Source organism: Phalangium opilio, unplaced genomic scaffold (genome assembly GCF_054372755.1).
Source record: "Phalangium opilio isolate 3A_F unplaced genomic scaffold, DU_Popi_V2 ptg000017l_1, whole genome shotgun sequence".
Classification (NCBI taxonomy): Eukaryota; Metazoa; Arthropoda; class Arachnida; order Opiliones; family Phalangiidae; genus Phalangium; species Phalangium opilio.
In genome coordinates, this window is record NW_028324151.1 from 3,304,374 (window position 1) to 3,323,839 (window position 19,466).

The window sequence follows — 19,466 nt, forward strand, 5'->3', positions numbered from 1 at the left end:
TTAAGACTTTTCTTATACTAGAGAAAGACTGCCACATTTTTCTGTCTCCCTCGGTTAATCACAGCTATTATTAGGTCTGGAGTTTTAGAAAATATTTTTCACTTTTTTTTTCTTAAGAAGTTTCGTTCTAGCTCGAACCAAGGCCTATAGCTAAGGGGGGAAAATCTTTCAAACGATAAGAAAACAAGACGGCCCAAGGGCTCGTAATAGTAGCCATATCGTACGAGTGAATAGCCCCTCTATACCCTACCCTAACGAGTGGATAACCCCTCTATACCTTACCCTAATGAGTGAATAGCGCTATCTTTTTCAATGCTAAAATGATTTACCGTGCATAAAATCAGAGTGAATAGCCCCTCGATTCCCTACTCTAAACAGTGATTAAATTATAACCGTATAAATTTACTTATGCTGTAATTCTAATATTCCGGCGAATCGAAGAACAGATAGTTTTTAGTGATAATCCCCTCGATGAGTTTACAACAGACTTATGCCGATGCACACTTATCGCATCTTATAAATTTCTGACAAAGACTTATGCCCAGAAACTTTTGAAAGAGAAAGTTTAGTTATAGTGATTACGCATTTTAGTGATTATCCCCTCGAATTACCTTTAGCAATGCTAAAATGATCAGACGCATAACGCCCATTTAACACTATGTTAGCTCTATCTAAACCCACATTTGAATTAACCGCCAAAACGTTCCAGTCAAACATAACATAGATGACGATAGCTACCGAACGAGAACGAAACACATGAGGAGCGAGGTAGGAAACGGGGAAAATCGTTATCTATTTAATTAGCACATACATAAAAAATATATATATAAAAACCCCAAACATACAAATTCATAAGTATCCGACCCCACAGATAAAAATTCAAAAGTTTCCGACCCCACAGATTAAGAGGTACCCCACCCCACATCACCCCGACATTTTAGAGATAAGAATAAATAATAAAAAACTCGAGGTTTCTATCAAGTCTCTATGGTTGAGTGGGTAGAGTGTTTGTCTTCTACACCAGCGGCCCGGGTTCGAAACCCGGGTCTGACCTGAAAAAATTTTAATTAAAATTAAATCTCTAACCGAGCCCAGTAACCCCTATGGGTGGGTTGTGGTAATATAACGTTCCTTTTAAGCTAAAATCTGACGATAACGAAGCGACAACCCCGGCCACTACTACTACTACTACTACTACTACTACTACTACTACGACAGCTCGGGTCAAACTAAGAGCCTATCGTATACTACGATATGGCTAAAAAAGAAGATAAGAACGCTACTAGTTAAATAGTTTTTGGGATACAGCCTATTCTTCACGCATACTAATAGCCTTGTCCCGTTTGATTAACTAAAGCAGTAACGAACCTAGTCAAAAGGTTCGAACGTATCCAACACGGCTAAGCCTAATACGTACAATAAAATAGAAAACACAACCCTAGACAACGAACCACAAACGAAAAAAGTTATTTCCCGCCAAAATCACCAGACCCAACTCTTATATTATATTATTATTACTGTGCTATAAAAAAATTCTTTATATGAACAAAAGACCCTAGACACTGTGTAAATAAATGGATAGGAAAATATTGCAAAAATTGCATTCATATTTTGGCGGTCATTTTTCTTGCCCCTTCAGTTTTGAGTTAAAAATAACAAATTTTTAAACTTTAAAAGGTAGACATATAAAAACTACCCAAATTAAAGTTGGTCCAAACCTTAATTAAAACATTTCATAAATAATTCAAAACCCAAAACTATAGTAGGAAAAATGCATAATTAGGGTCTTGGTTATCTCTAGGGTGACAAACTACGTTTTAGGCCTAAATTAGGCCTTATATAACGAACTTTTCCCAAGGTTTTCCATAGTTTGGTAGCTGAAAAAATGATAAATATGACAGTTTATTATTTTTTAATGCCACATTATATAGCTTACAAGGCTCTGAAAGAAAAAAAAACATTATGCAACAAATAGGTTGATTTTTTTTTTATCTTTTTGTACTTGACAAAACAGTGATGTAAAGAGTTTAGTTGTTGTTTTTTTTCTTATATGGAGAAAAGATGGGGGAGGTCAAAGGTTCAGGAAAGGAGAGATTAGGCTTAACTATTATGATACCCACATGAGAGTGATAACAGTACTTTTTTGTTTATGTTGGTTTGATGTTTGTTTTTTTTCTTTTTTTTTTCTAGTAAAAGATGAATTCACGCGTTTTCCCAGCATTTCCATATATTTAAAGTTTGTTTTATAAACAGAAATTAATAATAATAATAATAATGATAAAAATAATGTTTAGGCTTTAAGCCTTTGCCGGAAAATTAAATATCGCAAAAATTTAACTTTTAACTTTTGCAATTAGGTACTTTTTCCTTAATTAAAATTATACAATACATTCTTTTTTTGGGGGGGGGGATGAGTGAACATTATAAACTAAATTTCTCATTAAAAAAAAAAGAAACGGAACAATAAAACGCGTTTATATTTAATTCGTTCAAAGTATAGTATAGTTCTGAAGAAAAACCAAGTTTTTAATTATTGATTATTTTAATTAATAAACCCGCATTGGTTAATTCAGATGTTTTAAGTACAGAATTATCTGTTAAATACTTAATTTTGTTTTTTGTTTGTATTTACTGATGATCATGAAAATGCTTAATAGGTTTAACAATACGCCAATAAATAAAAAAAAGATCGGAATTCGAATATATTTTTTATAGCTAAAACTTAACAATTATTTTTTTTTAAAAAAAGTTATCGCTAAAATTGGATTTTTTTTTAAATTTAAAATGGCGTATTATTAAAGCACGAGGTGTATTAGCTGTCTTTAGAAAATAATTAATAATTATGACAATAATGGTTAATTAATTTAAAAAAATTACAATAATAATTAATGAAAACAATTATTAGAGGATTAATTTTTAAATTTAATTAATGAAGTCTGCCAGCTTACGTACGCTGTGTGCGTTGGTTTATTATTTCTTTTTAATAATAGTTTAAACAAAAAAAATTCCCGTAAAAATATTGGATGAACTGTATTATTATTTATTTTGTGTGTGCTATGTATTTATTTATTTTTTGAACTTTTTCTTCATTATGGTTATTTTTAAAATGAAAAATAATTCAAAAAAATTTAATTTTAGGAAAATAATAAAATTCGGTTTATTTTCTTTGTATTTTGCTTATGAGTAGATTAAGATTGTTTAGGGTTAATTCAAGGAGAAACTGTATTTTTTATTTATTTTTTTGTTTTCACTTTGAGGTAGCTTGGTAGCTGGCAACTTCTATTTTCTCCGTTTAACTTTTAATTAGTAGATAACGTTGGAAAGATCCGAAATTAACATTAACATTAAGTAAAGGGCAAATAGTTGTAAAACCAATTTTTAATCAAGAAAATGAAATTAATTTCGTCTAAATCGGATGAGAAATGCCAAAGTTAACAAAAAAAAAAATTCTAAAGGTCAATTAAAGGTCAAATTTTTCCGAACTTTTGGTCCTTAATTCTAATTAACCAAATTTAGACAGTTACAAACCTCGCCCTTTACATAATGCAACGGTGAAATATAAAAACAAAATTGATTGAGAAAGAGAAAGAGAGAGAAAGTGAAATAATTCGAAATTAATAAATTTTTGAAACCCAATTAAACAAAATTTAAAAATTAAAAAAAAAAAGTATTTTTTTTTTGGCACCAAGAAAACTTGTATTATTTTTTTATAGTGCACGCCCCTGTTTCTTATCGAAGTCAAAAATATTTTTGTTGGTATTTTGTTGTTTGTTTGTTTGTTAATGTACAGATTAAAAATATGTAAGGAGAAAAGTTATAGATTTTTCGTAGCTTTGAAAATGTTTTTTCTTTTTTTTTTTCAAATCAGAAAAAAGAGTTGTTTGGTTTTTTTTTTGCAGTTATTTGAATTACTTCCCTGTAAGATGTAAAAAGTTTACTACGGTGTTTCATTTAATTGTTGTTGATTTTTTTTTTGTTTAGAAATGGTCCCATTTGATTGAACACAAAATTTAAACCATTTTTTCTTAACTATTATTCGGTGATGAAACAGTTAATTAACCAGAAGATATTGAAATGTTTATTTGTTTTTTTTTTCCTCGATTTATAGCAGCACCGATTATATTTGAATCACCAATTAATGTTTATTAATTTTTTTAAACATTTGGCGTAAGTAAACAAATTAATCAATTAAAAAAGAGAGAAATTAGAAATAAAATCACCCCTTTTCTAATTATTAATTGTTAATGTTTATTTGTTTATTTATATTTTATCTTAACGTATAAAAAAACCTTCGTGAGTTTTCAGTATCATCATTATTTTGGTCCATTAAACTTCATTCATTCAAATTTTCTTATTTAAAGTCTGTTTGTTTTTTTTTTTTTTTTGTTTTTCAAATTTGTTGTTTACTCCCTGCTATGCATATATATATTTATATAAAAGAATTAATTTCAGTCAATTTAATTAATATTGAAGGTCACTTATAACTTAAAGAACCTCGTTTTGTTTGTATGTTTGTTTGTTTGTTTTAATCGCAATTAAATTTTTTTTTTAATTAAACGATTTTCGACGCGAAGTTGATGATCAAACACGCACCATTCATCGTTGAAACGTTATGTTTGTTTGTTTATTTTTAAGTTAAAACAAGCTCGCACCTTTTTTCTTCATTTGTTTGTTAAGTTTTACTTATTTGTTTACTCAAATTAAACAACAAAATAAACTTTTCTCAATATTTTCAAATTCAAAATATTTGAATGAAAAAAAAAATGGATCGCGGATAGGATAGATTAGGTAGGAGGAGTTCTAACTGAACTAAAATTTTTAACTCCAAACGTAATTAAATTTATCACTTTTATTTAAATTTTAATAAAAAAAATATTAAAATTATATTTAATAAAAAAATTAATAGAAAGTAAATTTTTTTTAATGAATTATTTCATTTTGAAATTGTGTTTATTATTATGATTTTTTTTTTAATTATCTCAAATTTGATTACGTTTTGATTTGATATTAGCTTGGCTGAACCATGTCACCTGACTAGTCACAAGTTATATTAATTAATAAAAATTATATTTTAAAATAATTTTGTTTTTTGTTTTTTACCACAAAAGTTTGTAACTAATGTTACAGACTTTTGTCTTTTCTACTAATTACTAATTATTAATTATTAATGATAATTAACGGTATAAGACCAGCACCATTTTTATAAATTTTGAAAAATAAAAAATAAAAATAATGTTTAAAATTTAAAAGTAATTTAAAATGATAAAACACTAATAAGGTAGAGAATTGGGGGGATGGGCGGGGGCGAAAGGGGTTGTCTGAGAATTTACAAAATCGCTTACTTAACTTTAATTTCGCATAATTATAATATTTAAATCCTATCTGTTCGTATTTTAAGGCAGTGGATGCTGTTTGTTTTTCTCCCATATTTGTTTCTTTTTAATTTGAAAACCATCTAAGTGTTGTTTGTTTATTATTTATTTCTACTTTTAAATTAACTATTGAAGGCATAAGTCTGTTTGTTTGTTTTTTTTTGCGTTGTTGTTTATTTTCTAAATCCCTGTTTTTGTATTTTACCAGAAAACTTTGGTAGTAAACTTGTTTTTCCCCCGTTTTATATTGTAATTCGAAAATTAGGCCCGAAGTAGGCTTAGCAAACATTTTCCTGAAAATGGCGCGAACTTTTCCTGACGTCACGCGCTTGAAGCACCGCCGCACAAAACACTTTTTCGTCGTCGTCGAGTTAATTAAATATTTTAATTATAAAAGAAAAAAACGAACTTTTTAAACTGTATCGCGTTCCTTTAACGTTGAAATTAAAAAATGTGTTTTATTTTTAGGGTAGTTTTTTTTTTTTTAATTTTTTGTGTTTTCAAATGGACATTTTTATGTCTTCTTGAGCGCCTAAATTAGCTATCGTCTTTTTGATTCTCAAAGCGGTTAAACGAGCCGCCGCGTTTTGGTACCAGCACTCTTTCATGATTTTGGACATGACCCTTAGTGCCTTCAAAATATTATAACAACGAGTCTTATTATTAATAACCTTTAATTAACATTCTTTAAAAGCAGCTTGTCTAATAGCAGCAGCCCACAATCAATCAATCAATTGGCATTTGTCGCGGCTTCTTTAACACATATATCGCTTTTAATCTTACCTTTAATTATTGGTTTACATGCTCCAAACATAATGATTGTCAAAACCACAAAGGAAGTAAAAACTAAAAAGCAATAAGCATATTTTTGGGTGCTCGCTAGGGCGATTCCCAGCCCTTGTTTTTAACGTAACTAGCGCCAAAATCTCCGAACATCTATTATACATGACGACAGAAAGTGTGAACCTAGGAGCCAAGCTTTTTACTCGCTTCAAACATTGCAATTAAAGGCCGACTTCCATCGAAAAGACTTCTAGCGAACTGAAAACCGAGCATCGAGACTAACAATGGAGTATAACCGTGCCGATTTTTGAATCCCCGCTGGGGTAAAAAAAAAAAAGATGGAAGGGTTCTAGCTAACTGAAAGCCGTGCAATGTGGTTGTAGCGAACTGAAGATGCGTAATAGAGAATTTCCTTCAGGGGAAAGCAAATATTCGAGAGGAAATAAATTTAAAAGGATTTCTATTGTTCATCTTCAGTTCGCTAGAAACACATTGCACGGCTTTCAGTTAGCGAGAACCCTTCCAACTTTTGACCCAGCGGGGCTTCGAAAATCGGCACGGTCGTTTCATTGTTAGTCTCGATGCTCCGTTTTCAGTTCGCTAGAACCCTTTTCGATGGAAGTCGGCCTTTAAAAGTTAGCTTCTCTTTGCAAGTTAGCTAATTAACAAACGTGAAGGGATTTTACTAGATCGCTAACATCATTCATTGTAAAGCTATCTCATTTTATAAACAAGCTTTAGTAGCAGCAAAAAGTAACTACGAAAACCAAAAAAAAAACCAAAAGAAAAACTTGGAAAACATACCTCGCAAGCTTGCCATCTATTTGGCAAAGGTGGTCTGCTTCTGTCGACGCATACAACTTTACGCATATCTTCTATTGTAGGATCGGAAGGCACCTGATCGTAATAAGGTAGCTGATACTCTTCGTAGATTCCTTAAATGAAAACAACAAAGAAAGATAATCAAGATTAACATCAGCGTTATTCAATCACATCCCATTACGCCCAACTTACAAAATAGGCCCTAAACCTAACCGAACCGCGATAATTACATTTTCAGAAGTAGATTAAGGCGGGGAAACTGTTAACATATCTCAAGATAAAACACGTGACCTCGCGTCACGTGTTTTATCTTGAGATTACGTAACAAAGCCACGTAAGATTTCTTTGATAACTTCTAGTAATGTACACGGTTGATCCTAGCGTACAAAGGCTAACAGTGAAAGGCCTTTTAGACTAAGTACAAAGTAGGTCAGATTGGCCTACCAGAGTTCTCTCGCTTATTCGGCTGCTTATCTCGCCAACGAGGGATGATCGGGGGAGAATTTCAGGAAACGTACGAACACTCAGATGTTTACTCGTTTGGAAAATGGAGGACTTTTGCCTTAAGCCCTATAGAAAACGAGGTCATACAAGAGGTTTTCTCCTATAAGATTCGTGAAAAGGCAGAAAAGACTAAATAAAAATAATAAAGAGGTTCCTTCTTTCTGGATAGTAGTTTTCATTCTGACACGCAAGGCCCCGGTGGTGGGTCAAACTTTTCACCTAACTCATTCCTTGATTAGGTTTTTATACCTTATAGTGCAAGGAATGACATCTTTCAAAGAGATTAAAAGGTCGCAACAATAAATCTTATCTAAATGTATTAAAAGCGTGAAAAATTACGCATTGAATAGACCATTTTCGACGTAAAAAAGGTGGTAGGCAACCCTGGGTATTGGGACATACAAGGAGGTTGATACATTGCCATCAGTCTCTGCATGCACACTCTCAAGATCGAAATGGTCTATTACAATTCCATCGAACCGAGTATTTGGACGGTCGCAGGCGACATTTTCCACCCTGTACTTTATTTTCTGTCCTCCGTTTAGGTAGTTTAGATAACTCTAATCAATATCTACGTTACATAAGACCGATAAGCCTTGGATTTGTTACAAAATCATTCGGATGGGATTTAGGCTATCTTTAGGAGGATTTCGAAGCTGCAGATGCGAAGGAAAGAGGTCTGGATATTTGATGCTCGGGGATTTCCGTACCTTGACGGATTACTGATGGCTACAATTAACTGTTGTCCGTATTGTGAAGGGGACAACCAGTACTCTAAACCCTCTGTAGAATCAATTCACGAAGAACCAATTAAAGGGTTCAAGAGATGCAGCGTACTGGAGTAGAATTACCCAACTTTTTGTACGTGCATAGCGCGTCTGTTACGTGATTTATTTTTTTAGTTCACCTTCCGTTTCTGGGCGTCTCTGATTGGCTCTTTCGCGTAGCCTGAACCGGAAATGGGGGGGGAGACCGATTTTGGTCTTAAAAAACTATTCAAGTACTACTTTCTCCGTAGAAGGGTCACCAAATATAAGGGGTGTTACCATGTATTCTTTTTATAAAAAATACGCTCAGTTGTACTTCGAATCGGAACCATTTAAATAATGATAGAATAAGGATACATTGTACTGACCTCCGACATTGCATCTTCTAGCAATTTCCCAAAGAATGAGTCCGAAGGCGTAAATATCGGCTCTCTTGAAGGAATCAAAGTGGGTGCTATTGATGGAGTCGTCGAGGACTTCGGGAGCCAGGTAGCGCTTGGTTCCTACACGGGCGTTGGGCGGGATATCCACCGTATTGGTGGCGGAATCGTATCGGACGGCCAGACCCAAATCCGCGATGGCGCAAGTGCCGTTGTTCTTGACCAAGATGTTCTTACTCTTAAAGTCGCGGTGAGCGATTGCCGGTTTCCCCTGAGTTCCCAGGATCTCCATGTGCAAGTGAGCGAGGCCGTTCGCGATTGAATAAGCCATCTTGCACATACCCTGCGTCGTCACCGTGCAACGTGTCAAGTAATCGAAGAGGGAACCGTTCTCGTGGTAATCCGTGATCAGCCATAGCTGCGTCCACGTTCCGTTATCTGCAATCACCAATGCCTCGCACATTGTATAATACAACTCTGCGGAGGTCAAGGGTCACCCAACAGCGAACACAACGACAAAGGCGGGAAGGGGAGGCGGGAATGCACGGAGGTGCGCGTTAATTTCAAAGCGAATATTACCAGTGTTAAATAAAATCAGATCTAATTCCCCAAAACTGCAGAATTCCAATCAATCATTCATTCATTGTAAAATTAAAAGTGGAAAGCCCAGGAAAGACAGACAGTTTTGTTGTAACTAACAAATTAACCAAGATAAACTTACATTTTGCGCCATTAATCATTCAGACGTAATTTATACCATTAATAAAAGGACGCGTCTAGTGTGGCGCGCTACCACAGAGGTATTCCGCTGGTTAAATATATTTCCCCCAGACTTTGTTGATGATCTTTTGGTACGAGTTATAGTTAATTTGCATAAAGTTATCGTTAGGCGAAAATCTTAATTTAAAAGCTTAGATCTATAAGTCTACATGTAAGGTTTACGTAGTAGCTAGTATACCGTCCGTGTTTTAAAGCTTCTTACGAAAAAGTAACGCTAAGAAGATTGCCAAAGTTTGCGTGCGGTGAAATGGAAAATGGAAGACAGAAGAGTGAGCTTTGATAAGTAGCAATAATCGTCAATTATTGTCGGAGCAAAGCTTACATTAATCAAATAAAGACAGAAGTAAATTAACAAAGAGTTATCTTCCAAGTATCATTTTTCAATTTTCTTAAAAGTCTGTCTCAGTTCAAGGTAATTTACTTCTCCTTTAGGGTATTACCATAAATTCATAAGATATGTTCCATAAATTTATGGTATTACTGATTACAGATAATATTGATGGGAACATTTCAATTTTAACGAGACAAGTAACGAAACAAGACAACATTCCCCACGATGCATTACCTTTATTATCTGCGGCAATGAAGCCCAAGATGTTATCGTGTCGCAACATGACGGTCTGGTAGATTTCCACTTCGCGAAACCAGGACCTCTCCTCGCGTGATGAGAAAATCTTGACCGCGACTGATTCGCCCCTCCATCGTCCGCGCCACACTTCCCCAAACCGTCCGCGACCTATGACCTCTATTAAGTTGATTTGTCGAGCTATACTACGTTGCACCAACAAGGGTAACCCGGACCCAGACCCGGAAGTCGTTAGTTCCATCATGTCCTTGATGGACTGACCGGGTGGGATGATGGGTTCCGCACTCTCCATACTGCTGATCTCCACTTGCCTCCTGTAGCGACGCAATCGTTGCTTCTGTTGCCAGAATGAAATGCCAACCATGATGACGATGCAAATGAAACATATGGGACCGGCGATCAAAACGGCCAACTCCACCGTCCCCAATGGACTCGAACTTCCATCTTTTAAATAAGTAACTGCTGACCACGCGAGGAAAACGGGGAAAGGTAAGAAAGAAGGCAGAAAAAAAATAGAACAAAAATAATCAGAAACTATTCCAGATAATTTGAGTTTCAATATAGTTCGAAATTATTGCTTTTTATCCAAGATTAGGCTTAAGAAATTTGCGCGCCAAAAAAACTCATTCAATGTTTGAAAAGTAGGCTTAACATTCGAACTATATTCAACTCTATTCATTTAAATAAAAACATTAGATTTACTTTTAATAAATGGCCATAACCGTTCATTCCGAAGCTGTTTTTAGCTTTTTTTTCCTTTCAAGGAGTATATTTATTTATAAATTTTTTATATAAAATAAATTAATAAATTGCGAAATCACCCATGGGTTCTGTAAAACAAAGTAAGTCCAATTACGAATCTCACTGTGACCATAAAAAAAAACCACACCTAACACAGGTTTATTGCCCATCTCTATAGCAAGCCACCATTAGCCAGGGCGAAATAAGCCTATTTAGATTCATACGGACTTGGACTTACCCAGAAAAATATTGGGACCCATTATTTTTGGCTGGAACGAGGTGATTCGCAATGAAATTGGAATGAAAAAAAGCCAAAAAAACAGCCTGGAATAACTGTATGGCACACTTATATATAAATAGATTATTTACTTAATAAAAAATAAAACCAAACGAAATCTAATAAAGTTATCAAGATACAGAGAAAGCTCGCTCTCTCTCTCGCCAAAGGGTAATTACTAATGCATTCAGATGCAATGATACTGATGAAAATGAAAGCTCGTAACTTGAAGTAAGTATTTATAATTTTACTTGTACTATAATTTAGTTAACTCTATAGCCCCGGAAGTGTCTACTTCCGTTAACTAATACTAAAATATCAAAATCCAGCGCAACTCTACTGTCTGAGTTGTAATTAAATATGATAATTATTTAAGAGCATCTCTAACATATTTAAAGACAGGGTAGATGACTAAAATTATCTATAAATAAGTTTTAGTAACTGATCTGGTCATCATTTTCCTAAATGCATTATTAAACCTTTCTAATTAAGATCAACTTCCTTCCAAGGAAAACTAATTACAGTATCATCATAAGTTCATAAGATATGCTCCATTTAAGTTTGTCACTGGTAACTTAGAAACTGGAGCTTGTCATGAACTGAATAAGGTAGGTCATATATTCGAGGTAAAGCGAGGGACGCCTGGTGACTGGGGCGCTGTCAAAGGCTTAGTAATGCGGACTAAATAGGACCTAGATGGAAGTCCTGCAAAATTAACACCGAGTGTAGGACTTCAATTCTCGCTTCCCTCGTTCTCGAACTAGTTATCTCGAGCTGTAAGTCTCTTCTGTAGCATTACGAATTAGATAGTAAGTGTCATATTTATGGAACATATCTTATAAACTTGTGGCATCATAGGTCAAGGGGTTAATTCCGAAGATACAGTGACTACACCTATATTTCACTAATAAAAATGAGATTTACTTTCAAGTTACGAACGTCTTTCGATTACCCCTTCACGAGAGCTTTAGCAGAACCTATCTAGCTCTGAAACCATTAACTTCTCTATACCCGCAATAAATGTGGTATCTTTAATAACTTAAAATGTTTTTGCAAAGAGATATACTCAGGCATCTGACTGGCTAATAATAATAATTATTCAAATAACCTTTTAATATTATGTATATTAATTTATTTGTTAGCAATTTTGATTAAGCAGCTGCGCTTTAAGCGGCATCACTTGTGTTATTAAATTAAGTAAGAACACGATTGGACAATTATTGCGAGTGGGAGATTTTAATTCCTGGTTTGTTAAAAATTTATTCTGAATCTCGTGACATGTCAATTTTTATTTATTTATTTTTGTTTGTATTTTTCAAACCCTCTAGGAAATTTGTTTGCAGCTCGCAAATTGAGTAATTGAGCAAAAGTTGAAGTTTCTTAACCCTTATTAAAGACCCGTCAATCAATTTTTACTGAATATTACACCGATGTAATTTAAACCGGTTTATTTAATTAAGAGAGAGTGAAACTACCCACCCTAAAAAATTATAAATTAATTTTTAATCACGAAAATTCCAAAAAGGGTGGGTAATTTTAGGACCAAGGGTCATCCCACACTTTTTTTGGCTAAATTTTAAATTAATTTATTTCGTGAATAATTTTATTTTTGGCAATTTTTGTGTTCCGAGGTCAAGTTAACTTCCAGGGGGAACGATTTAAGGTATTTTCTACCGGCCCCTGTACAAGTGTTTAATTTTCTTCACACCAAGGATAAGGGGTAAAGATGTCTTACAGGGTAACGTATTTCCTATGGGGTTTTTATTTTTAAGTAATAAAGTTTAGCTTTGAGTTTACAAGAAAGGACAAAACACTTTCACTCTCTCTTTAAAAATCAACAAAGATTAAATAAATCGTAAGGTTAAACGCGTGAAGCTAATTTGAATATTTAAATTTTAAATAAAACAAGTTTAGAGGTCTACACTTTCAATATATATATAAATAATAATTATAGTGTAAGATTTTTCTCCAAAAGAAAATATCAATCAAGAAAGAATTCAAGAAACTTCAACTTGCGCGAACCAATGAAATCATTAAATAAAAATTAAAAATTAGAAGAAAAGTAAAAATAAATTTTTAAAAGATTTGGAGAGGTTGAAGAGAGGTTTTTTTTTAAAAAAAAAATAGGAAGTTAGAATTTTAGAAAAATAAAATAATATTACATTGAAAATGAATATCTAAGAGTGTAGAAAGGCGAAAATTGGTGGTTGGGAATTTTGAAAAATAAATAAAAATTAAAGGCAAAATATCAAATTTGGAAAAAAAAAAAAATTAATAAAAAGCTACGCAGCTCAGATTGCATTCATAAAAATTTTTTCCTTTATAATTGCTCACGCATTATGGCAACAACAAAATAAAAAAACATCTCAAAAAGGATTGCGTTGAAGTGGATTGCGTTGAAGTGGATTAAACCAGAAGTTATCCATAGCGGACAACTTCAATTTGCTCCTCAAGTAATTATCAGAAATACGAGCAATTTTCGTTTTGATAACCCTTGGTTTAATCCACTACTTTAACCCTTATAAAAATATGTTTTTGCTAAGCCTAACTTTAATAATAAAGGGGATGGATAACTTAGAAAATGGTAAAAGATTGATTGCCTTTTCATTCAACTCGACATTGGCGCGTGATTCTCTTTAAGCCTTGGCTTTAACGCGTCACAAACGCGACTCCCCCCTCGGGTATTATTAAGCCTAACTCGGGCCTAACCCCTTGATGATTAAAAATGCATTTGAAAACCCGCCTTTGATTTTTGGTAAAAATAGGGGGAACCAGAGATGAGGGGGGCGGAAAAGAAGAAGAAATCTCAACTCTAAAAGATCAATGAAACTGCAAACGCGGAAGTTGATCTTCCCTATTGAACGCTAAGCCTAACTCGGGCCTAACCTCTCAATAAACTCTTTAAAGATCCTTGGGACCACTCGGGTATCTGGGGTTGGTTGGGAGAAGCGGATAATTCTGCCAATATTGCGGAGTTGCAGTTGGCGTGATGTTTTCTACCCTCCATTATTGACTTCTACTTCTTCGCAGTTCTTCTACCCCCTTCTTTCTACCCTATCTAGAAATAGATATTTCTTTGCCAAGGCGTAGATTTATTTCGTAATCCCAAATCTTCATTAAGTTGTCACTAATACAATTGGAAGAATCAAACTAAGACTTATTTTTGCTAATCACAGTTGCGTTTTTAAGATGCTAATAAAGTTTTCTTTGATTAAAGCTAAGCCTAGGTATCATCCCAAAACCAAAATATTGACTGCCAGATTTCGAAACTCAATTGAAACTTCAGTTTGAGAACTAATCATCGAACTTGGTTTTAATTGAAAACTTTCCCTAGTTTTCATAATTTAAAATAGGCGTGGTTAATTCCTGTCATTGTCATTGATTGGCCAGAAAACTAAGTCCAACTTCGCCAATTTCAATTACGACTAAGCAATGTTAAATTGGCGTCTGATCTTTTGACCCCTAGCTTACACGGACGCTGTGACGTCACTGTGGTATTAAACTACTTCTTAATAAGGGCGGTGCCAATAAATAAAGTGGGCGGGTTTTCACCGTTACACTTTAAACTCCATTAAATCTTTGTAAAATTAACTAAGCCTAATGATACGGAAGTTCTATCTATAGATAATTCAAATAAACCTAACCCACCTTTCGCGCCAAAACAACCTGGGGAACCCCCTTTTAAGTCAAATGGCGGGAAATTGTATAGGGAATATTAATTCAAAACTACGCGGTAAACAATTTTAACCCTTGGCTAATATCAAATGCTGAAAATCCCGTTTCAAACCTAATCCCTAACACTCTTAAGCCTAAATGTATTCTTGCGAAATTCCCCCATGAGAAACCAAACCTTCCCGGCATTTGATTTTAAACCTCCAACAAACCAACCAAGTCTTAACTTAAATTTGGTACATATATTAATTTCAAATTTAATTTAAAATGGAGATTTCCCCCTTTCTCCCCCTTTTGTGTCCTATAGGCTTTATATCTTAAATCCTTTGATGGAATTGGTGGGGAAAATTAGCACCTCAATTGATTTAAAATGTCGCTTTGCTGCTCCTCGAATGAAAAGGCAAATTTCGTTTTTTGTTTTTTAAAAAGTAGGCTTAACAAAAGGGACACACAAAAATGGCAGCGAATGCATTGATATTAAAGAAACAAGTGAAAAAACGTTAAACGCATTCAACAGGTTAAAATAATACGTAAAAAGAAGCGGTAAAGACAAAGGGCAAACGGGTTTTGCGGGGAAAGAATTTGAAAGGGGAATTAGAAAAAAAAAAGGAGAAAGATAGGGTTGCGTGTTGAGTAGGAGAAAAAAAAAGATTTCCGTTCACATTACAAAAAAAAAATTCCTTTTACCGAGATTAATGATTTAAATATAGGAATTTAAATAAAATAACCTACTTAATGTATCGTATATATTCTTCGCTACAAATTTATAGTATTTAAATTGTTAAATTAAAATTAAAAAAATAAAATAAAATTTATTAATTTTTTTTCTAATGTGAACAAATCCTTCTCCAGTTTGGATGGGTGGAGACAGACAGTAAGGGTTAGGATCGACTTTTTTTATCCTGTCTGAGAATAAAATTTATCTTTCCGACTTGGTTTTTATTCCTTTAGAGATCTTTTCCTTTCTATCTTCAATTCAATGAAAGATTAGAATATATTTAAATAATAAAAAAAAATGGAATTATATAAAGTCGATCCTTTTTTTTTAAAGGTCGAGATTCAAATAACGAAAATATTATTCTAGAATTTCGATTGATAAACGAGTATTTAACGAACAATGATTGGACGACCGTGATGACGTCATTTTCGACCCCCCTCCCCCTCTGTCCAAATTTTGAGGGGTTATAGACTAAACAATAGAGCGTGAATTATTTTTAGATCTTCAGCTCGCCATTTTTAAAATTCCTCAAAAGGTTTGGATACAGCTGGACCTTTTCTTCCAATCATTGTTAGTTAAATGTTCATTTGTCAGTCAAAATTCAAAAACCCCTTTTTCGTTATTTGGATCTCGGCCTTTAAGCCGAAATCCGACCAAGGAGTCCCATTTCTCTATTTCATTTAAAAATAAGATTAAAATAAATTTGAAAAAAAAAACCACTAACTTAGAATTGATAAATTTATATAACAAATAGACGTTTTTATAAACTTAATTCAGATTCGTCCAAGGTCTAAAATATTTTACGACCTGTCCATATAAAAAAATACCACACAAAACGTTTAGTCCTGGGTTAAGTGGTATTTTTTAAAAATAAAAACCATTTTGAATTTTTTTTAAAAAAATCGTCTATTTGATTTCTCTCTAAAAAATTTGCATAATTGTCTGAAATAGGTGGGGTGAGCCATGACATGGGTAAGGAGAGGGAGACCTTGGGTGGATATAATTTAAATAACTTTGAATACTCAAATCTAATAATAATTAATAATAAAAACAGCCACAGCCAATAAAAAAAGAAGATATACTACAATTATTTTTGATAAATCTAAAAGCTGGGACACGTCGTACTAATCAATAATAAGTGTATAAAAGCCAAGCTTGGATTCGTTCTAAAATGATTATAAAAGACTTATGATCACTCGTGTTAACAAACCAAACCAATCAAAAGACAAAAGCTTGCGCCAAAGCGTTAGTTTTTACTTTTCTTTTTTATTTTATGAATTGGTTTTTCAGCCAAACCAGCTTTTTTTTTGTGTGTGTGATGGAATGAAACCATAGAATGAAAACTACTACGGATGGGTGTTTTTACTCGATCCCAAAACCAACTACTACCACAGTCTACACCACGCTAATCACCAATGTTTTCCAATGAACTGTAACTTAAGCAAATTTAGTTGAAAAATATTTTAAATTTTCAAATACGTTCATAAAAAAAACAACGCAGGCTACTTTTAACCCATCCCTTATTGCGTAATTAAAAAAACTATCCTAAGTGTATTTTAAAAGATTAAGAACCAATCTTTCTCTTTCAGTGTCTCTCCTCCCACAAAAAAAATTAGTAATCTCAACATCTCATCTCTCTCTCTCCAGGACTCCTTGTCAGGTTCAACCCACCTGTCTCCTGGGTGGCAGGGGGTAGTGTAGGGCGGAGGTCTTTGTTGCAAAAGTCGTAATCGTCGCAGCATTCTATGGCCATTTTGCGTTCGCTTTCGGACACGGATTTTTTGCACCAGAAAGGATTGTCTGGCGGAAACAACTTTTCCTTGTCCATACACCTGTTCGTCCATGTTTTTTTATAACAAAGGGGCGTTCCGAGGAGGTGGAGTCAAGGAAATGGGCGTTACGGGTGAGGAGGAGTGACAAGGAAAGAGGCGTTACGGGAAGAAGGTGGAGACAAGGAAAATGGGCGTTACGGGTGAGTAGGAGACAAGGAAAATGGGCGTTACGGGTGAGGAGGAGACAAAGAAAGGGGCGTTTCGAAGCGGATTAAGGATAGAGGCGTTTCAGAGGGGCGGTATCAAGGAATAAAAGGCGTAGGTAGATACGAGCAGAAGGTAAAAAGAAAAACAGATGATATTTTGAAGGAAAAACAGGATCATGCACGGGGATAAAAATTTTAATAACGAAAGACAAGAATTTTTGTTTTGTTTTTTAAAGCATTTTTTTTTTGATAAGATGAAAAAATTAAAAGATAATTTATAATTAAAAATAAACGTGAAGTGTTAGTTTTAAATATTTTTTGGGGGGTTGTGGAGGGTATAAACAGGTTGGGGATATTTTAAGGTGTAAACGAAGACGGATGTATGACAATTTGTTTTAATTATATATTTAATTTAATTCGCGTATCCGTTAAAAACCCGTTGACGAACGCAACCGATTAAATCATATATATTTAAGCCAATTATTAACGAAAATAAAATAAACAACAGATAGTTTCAATAAAAAAATTATATATACGAATGTGTCACAACAAAATTTGCGGGATTTTTTAGGAGGTTTACGAAAAAGATTTAGGATTTGATTGTAGTTGGATTTAGGAGGAAAAATTTTAGCGGGATATTGGAGGAAAACAGAAAACAGGAGATAAAGGAAGAAAAAACGAAAAAAAAAAGGAAAAATAGTGTGAATAATACTAGTAGAGGAAAGTTTTCGTTGTCCACTTACCTGGGGTTATAGGAGGGGCAAGGGTGGGTGAAAGGTCACGATTACAATAATCGTAACCCGAACAGCATTTGATGACGAAATTAGTATGACGATGTTCAGAATGTTGGCATAAGATGGGTTGTTCAGGTGGTAGTAAATCTTTCTTCGGAAAACACCTATTTTGGTTTGCGTGTAATCACACAAGTACCACGTCATGGGGGTTGAATAGTAGGAAAAACTACGTTTTAAACACCACACAAACACGTCATCGTACAATCACAAAAAATACCAATCAATTTTACCTGTATCATTTAGAAAGCTTAAGAAACATAGCCGTATGGTTCCAATTATCACTTGTAGATTTCTTAAACTTCCTTTTTACTCTTAATTACGATACGAAATCCTTTTTCATTTTTAATCGAGAACAATTGATGATAAAATCAAATCCATTGACGTTATAGATTACTACTACAACGCAAATCCCCAAGCCTTGGTTAAATTCATTCCAGAGGCTAATCTAGCGGTTTAGGCGTACAATTCCAATCGGTTAAACATTAGGCTTAGTTATAAGCCGATTAATTAGAGAACCGTCAGGAGCATAATCCTTCAATAGACAAATCAATTTAGAATCTTAAACGGAACTGATCTCCGCCCATACTACGCTAAATCACTATCAACTTCCGGGGTGGGCCTCTCTCTCGCCATCAAATTTAAATTTAAGCAAAATGTTCTCGGGTTAAATAAAAACGAAAAAGGATTTCGTCGCCGACAGAGTATAATGAATTCATCCAATAATATTGTAACCATAGATGCACACAGAAATATACACCACAAATACCCCATTCACCAGAAAAACAAAAAAAAGTAAATCTCTACAAAAATCCAATTACTATTTTAATTATTTTTGAACACGTATTTTCGAGGTATTATTATTTGAAAAGTGCTAATATAAGTTAAAGTTTTGGGGGAAATTTCTGTAGAAAATTTTGTATAATTCAAGCTAGCAAATTAATGCAAAAATTTTACTTTTCTATCTTTTAATTTTTGACCAACAAAGGACGAAGGACAATTTCTCTAACAGGTTGGCGACTAAACTAGGTAATTAACATATTAGCATTTAACAACCGTCCGAGGATTCGCGTTACCTAAAACTCTCTAATTACGGTATACGGCAGACAAGGCTTCAGAACAAAAATTAAGACCAAAACTTTTAGCATAGTTATAACTCGCATTTAATTACAGCCTCTATTTCTTGATTGTTTCGTTACGTCACGTTTTTCCCCTCTAAACTAATTTTTAAACTTTTACTAAAATGTTAAACTCATCTTACAAAAGCATCACCGTTACCGTGTTTTATCCGAAAC

At 33.7% G+C, this 19,466-nt stretch overlaps 1 protein-coding gene across 12 annotated transcripts in view; it reads right to left on the reverse strand.

Moving 5' to 3' along the window:
* Positions 1–1,895: 1,895 nt before the first annotated feature.
* The window catches only part of babo (TGF-beta receptor type-1 babo), a 152,753-nt gene continuing 135,182 nt past the window's right edge, over positions 1,896–19,466 (reverse strand). For 4 of the 12 annotated variants that reach the window (XM_089866348.1, XM_089866355.1, XM_089866351.1 and 1 more), the window contains 5 exons: positions 18,124–18,278; positions 9,974–10,456; positions 8,617–9,105; positions 6,960–7,090; positions 1,896–6,004 (listed from right to left, as the gene is read on the reverse strand). In XM_089866348.1, the coding sequence (XP_089722474.1) occupies positions 5,873–6,004; positions 6,960–7,090; positions 8,617–9,105; positions 9,974–10,456; positions 18,124–18,278 (1,390 nt within the window). In that variant the 3' untranslated portion in view covers positions 1,896–5,872. Of the gene's footprint in view, positions 6,005–6,959; positions 7,091–8,616; positions 9,106–9,973; positions 10,457–17,073; positions 17,235–18,123; positions 18,279–19,466 lie in introns of all 12 variants that reach the window. The other 8 variants (XM_089866352.1, XM_089866357.1, XM_089866350.1 and 5 more) reach the window with 7 other exon arrangements.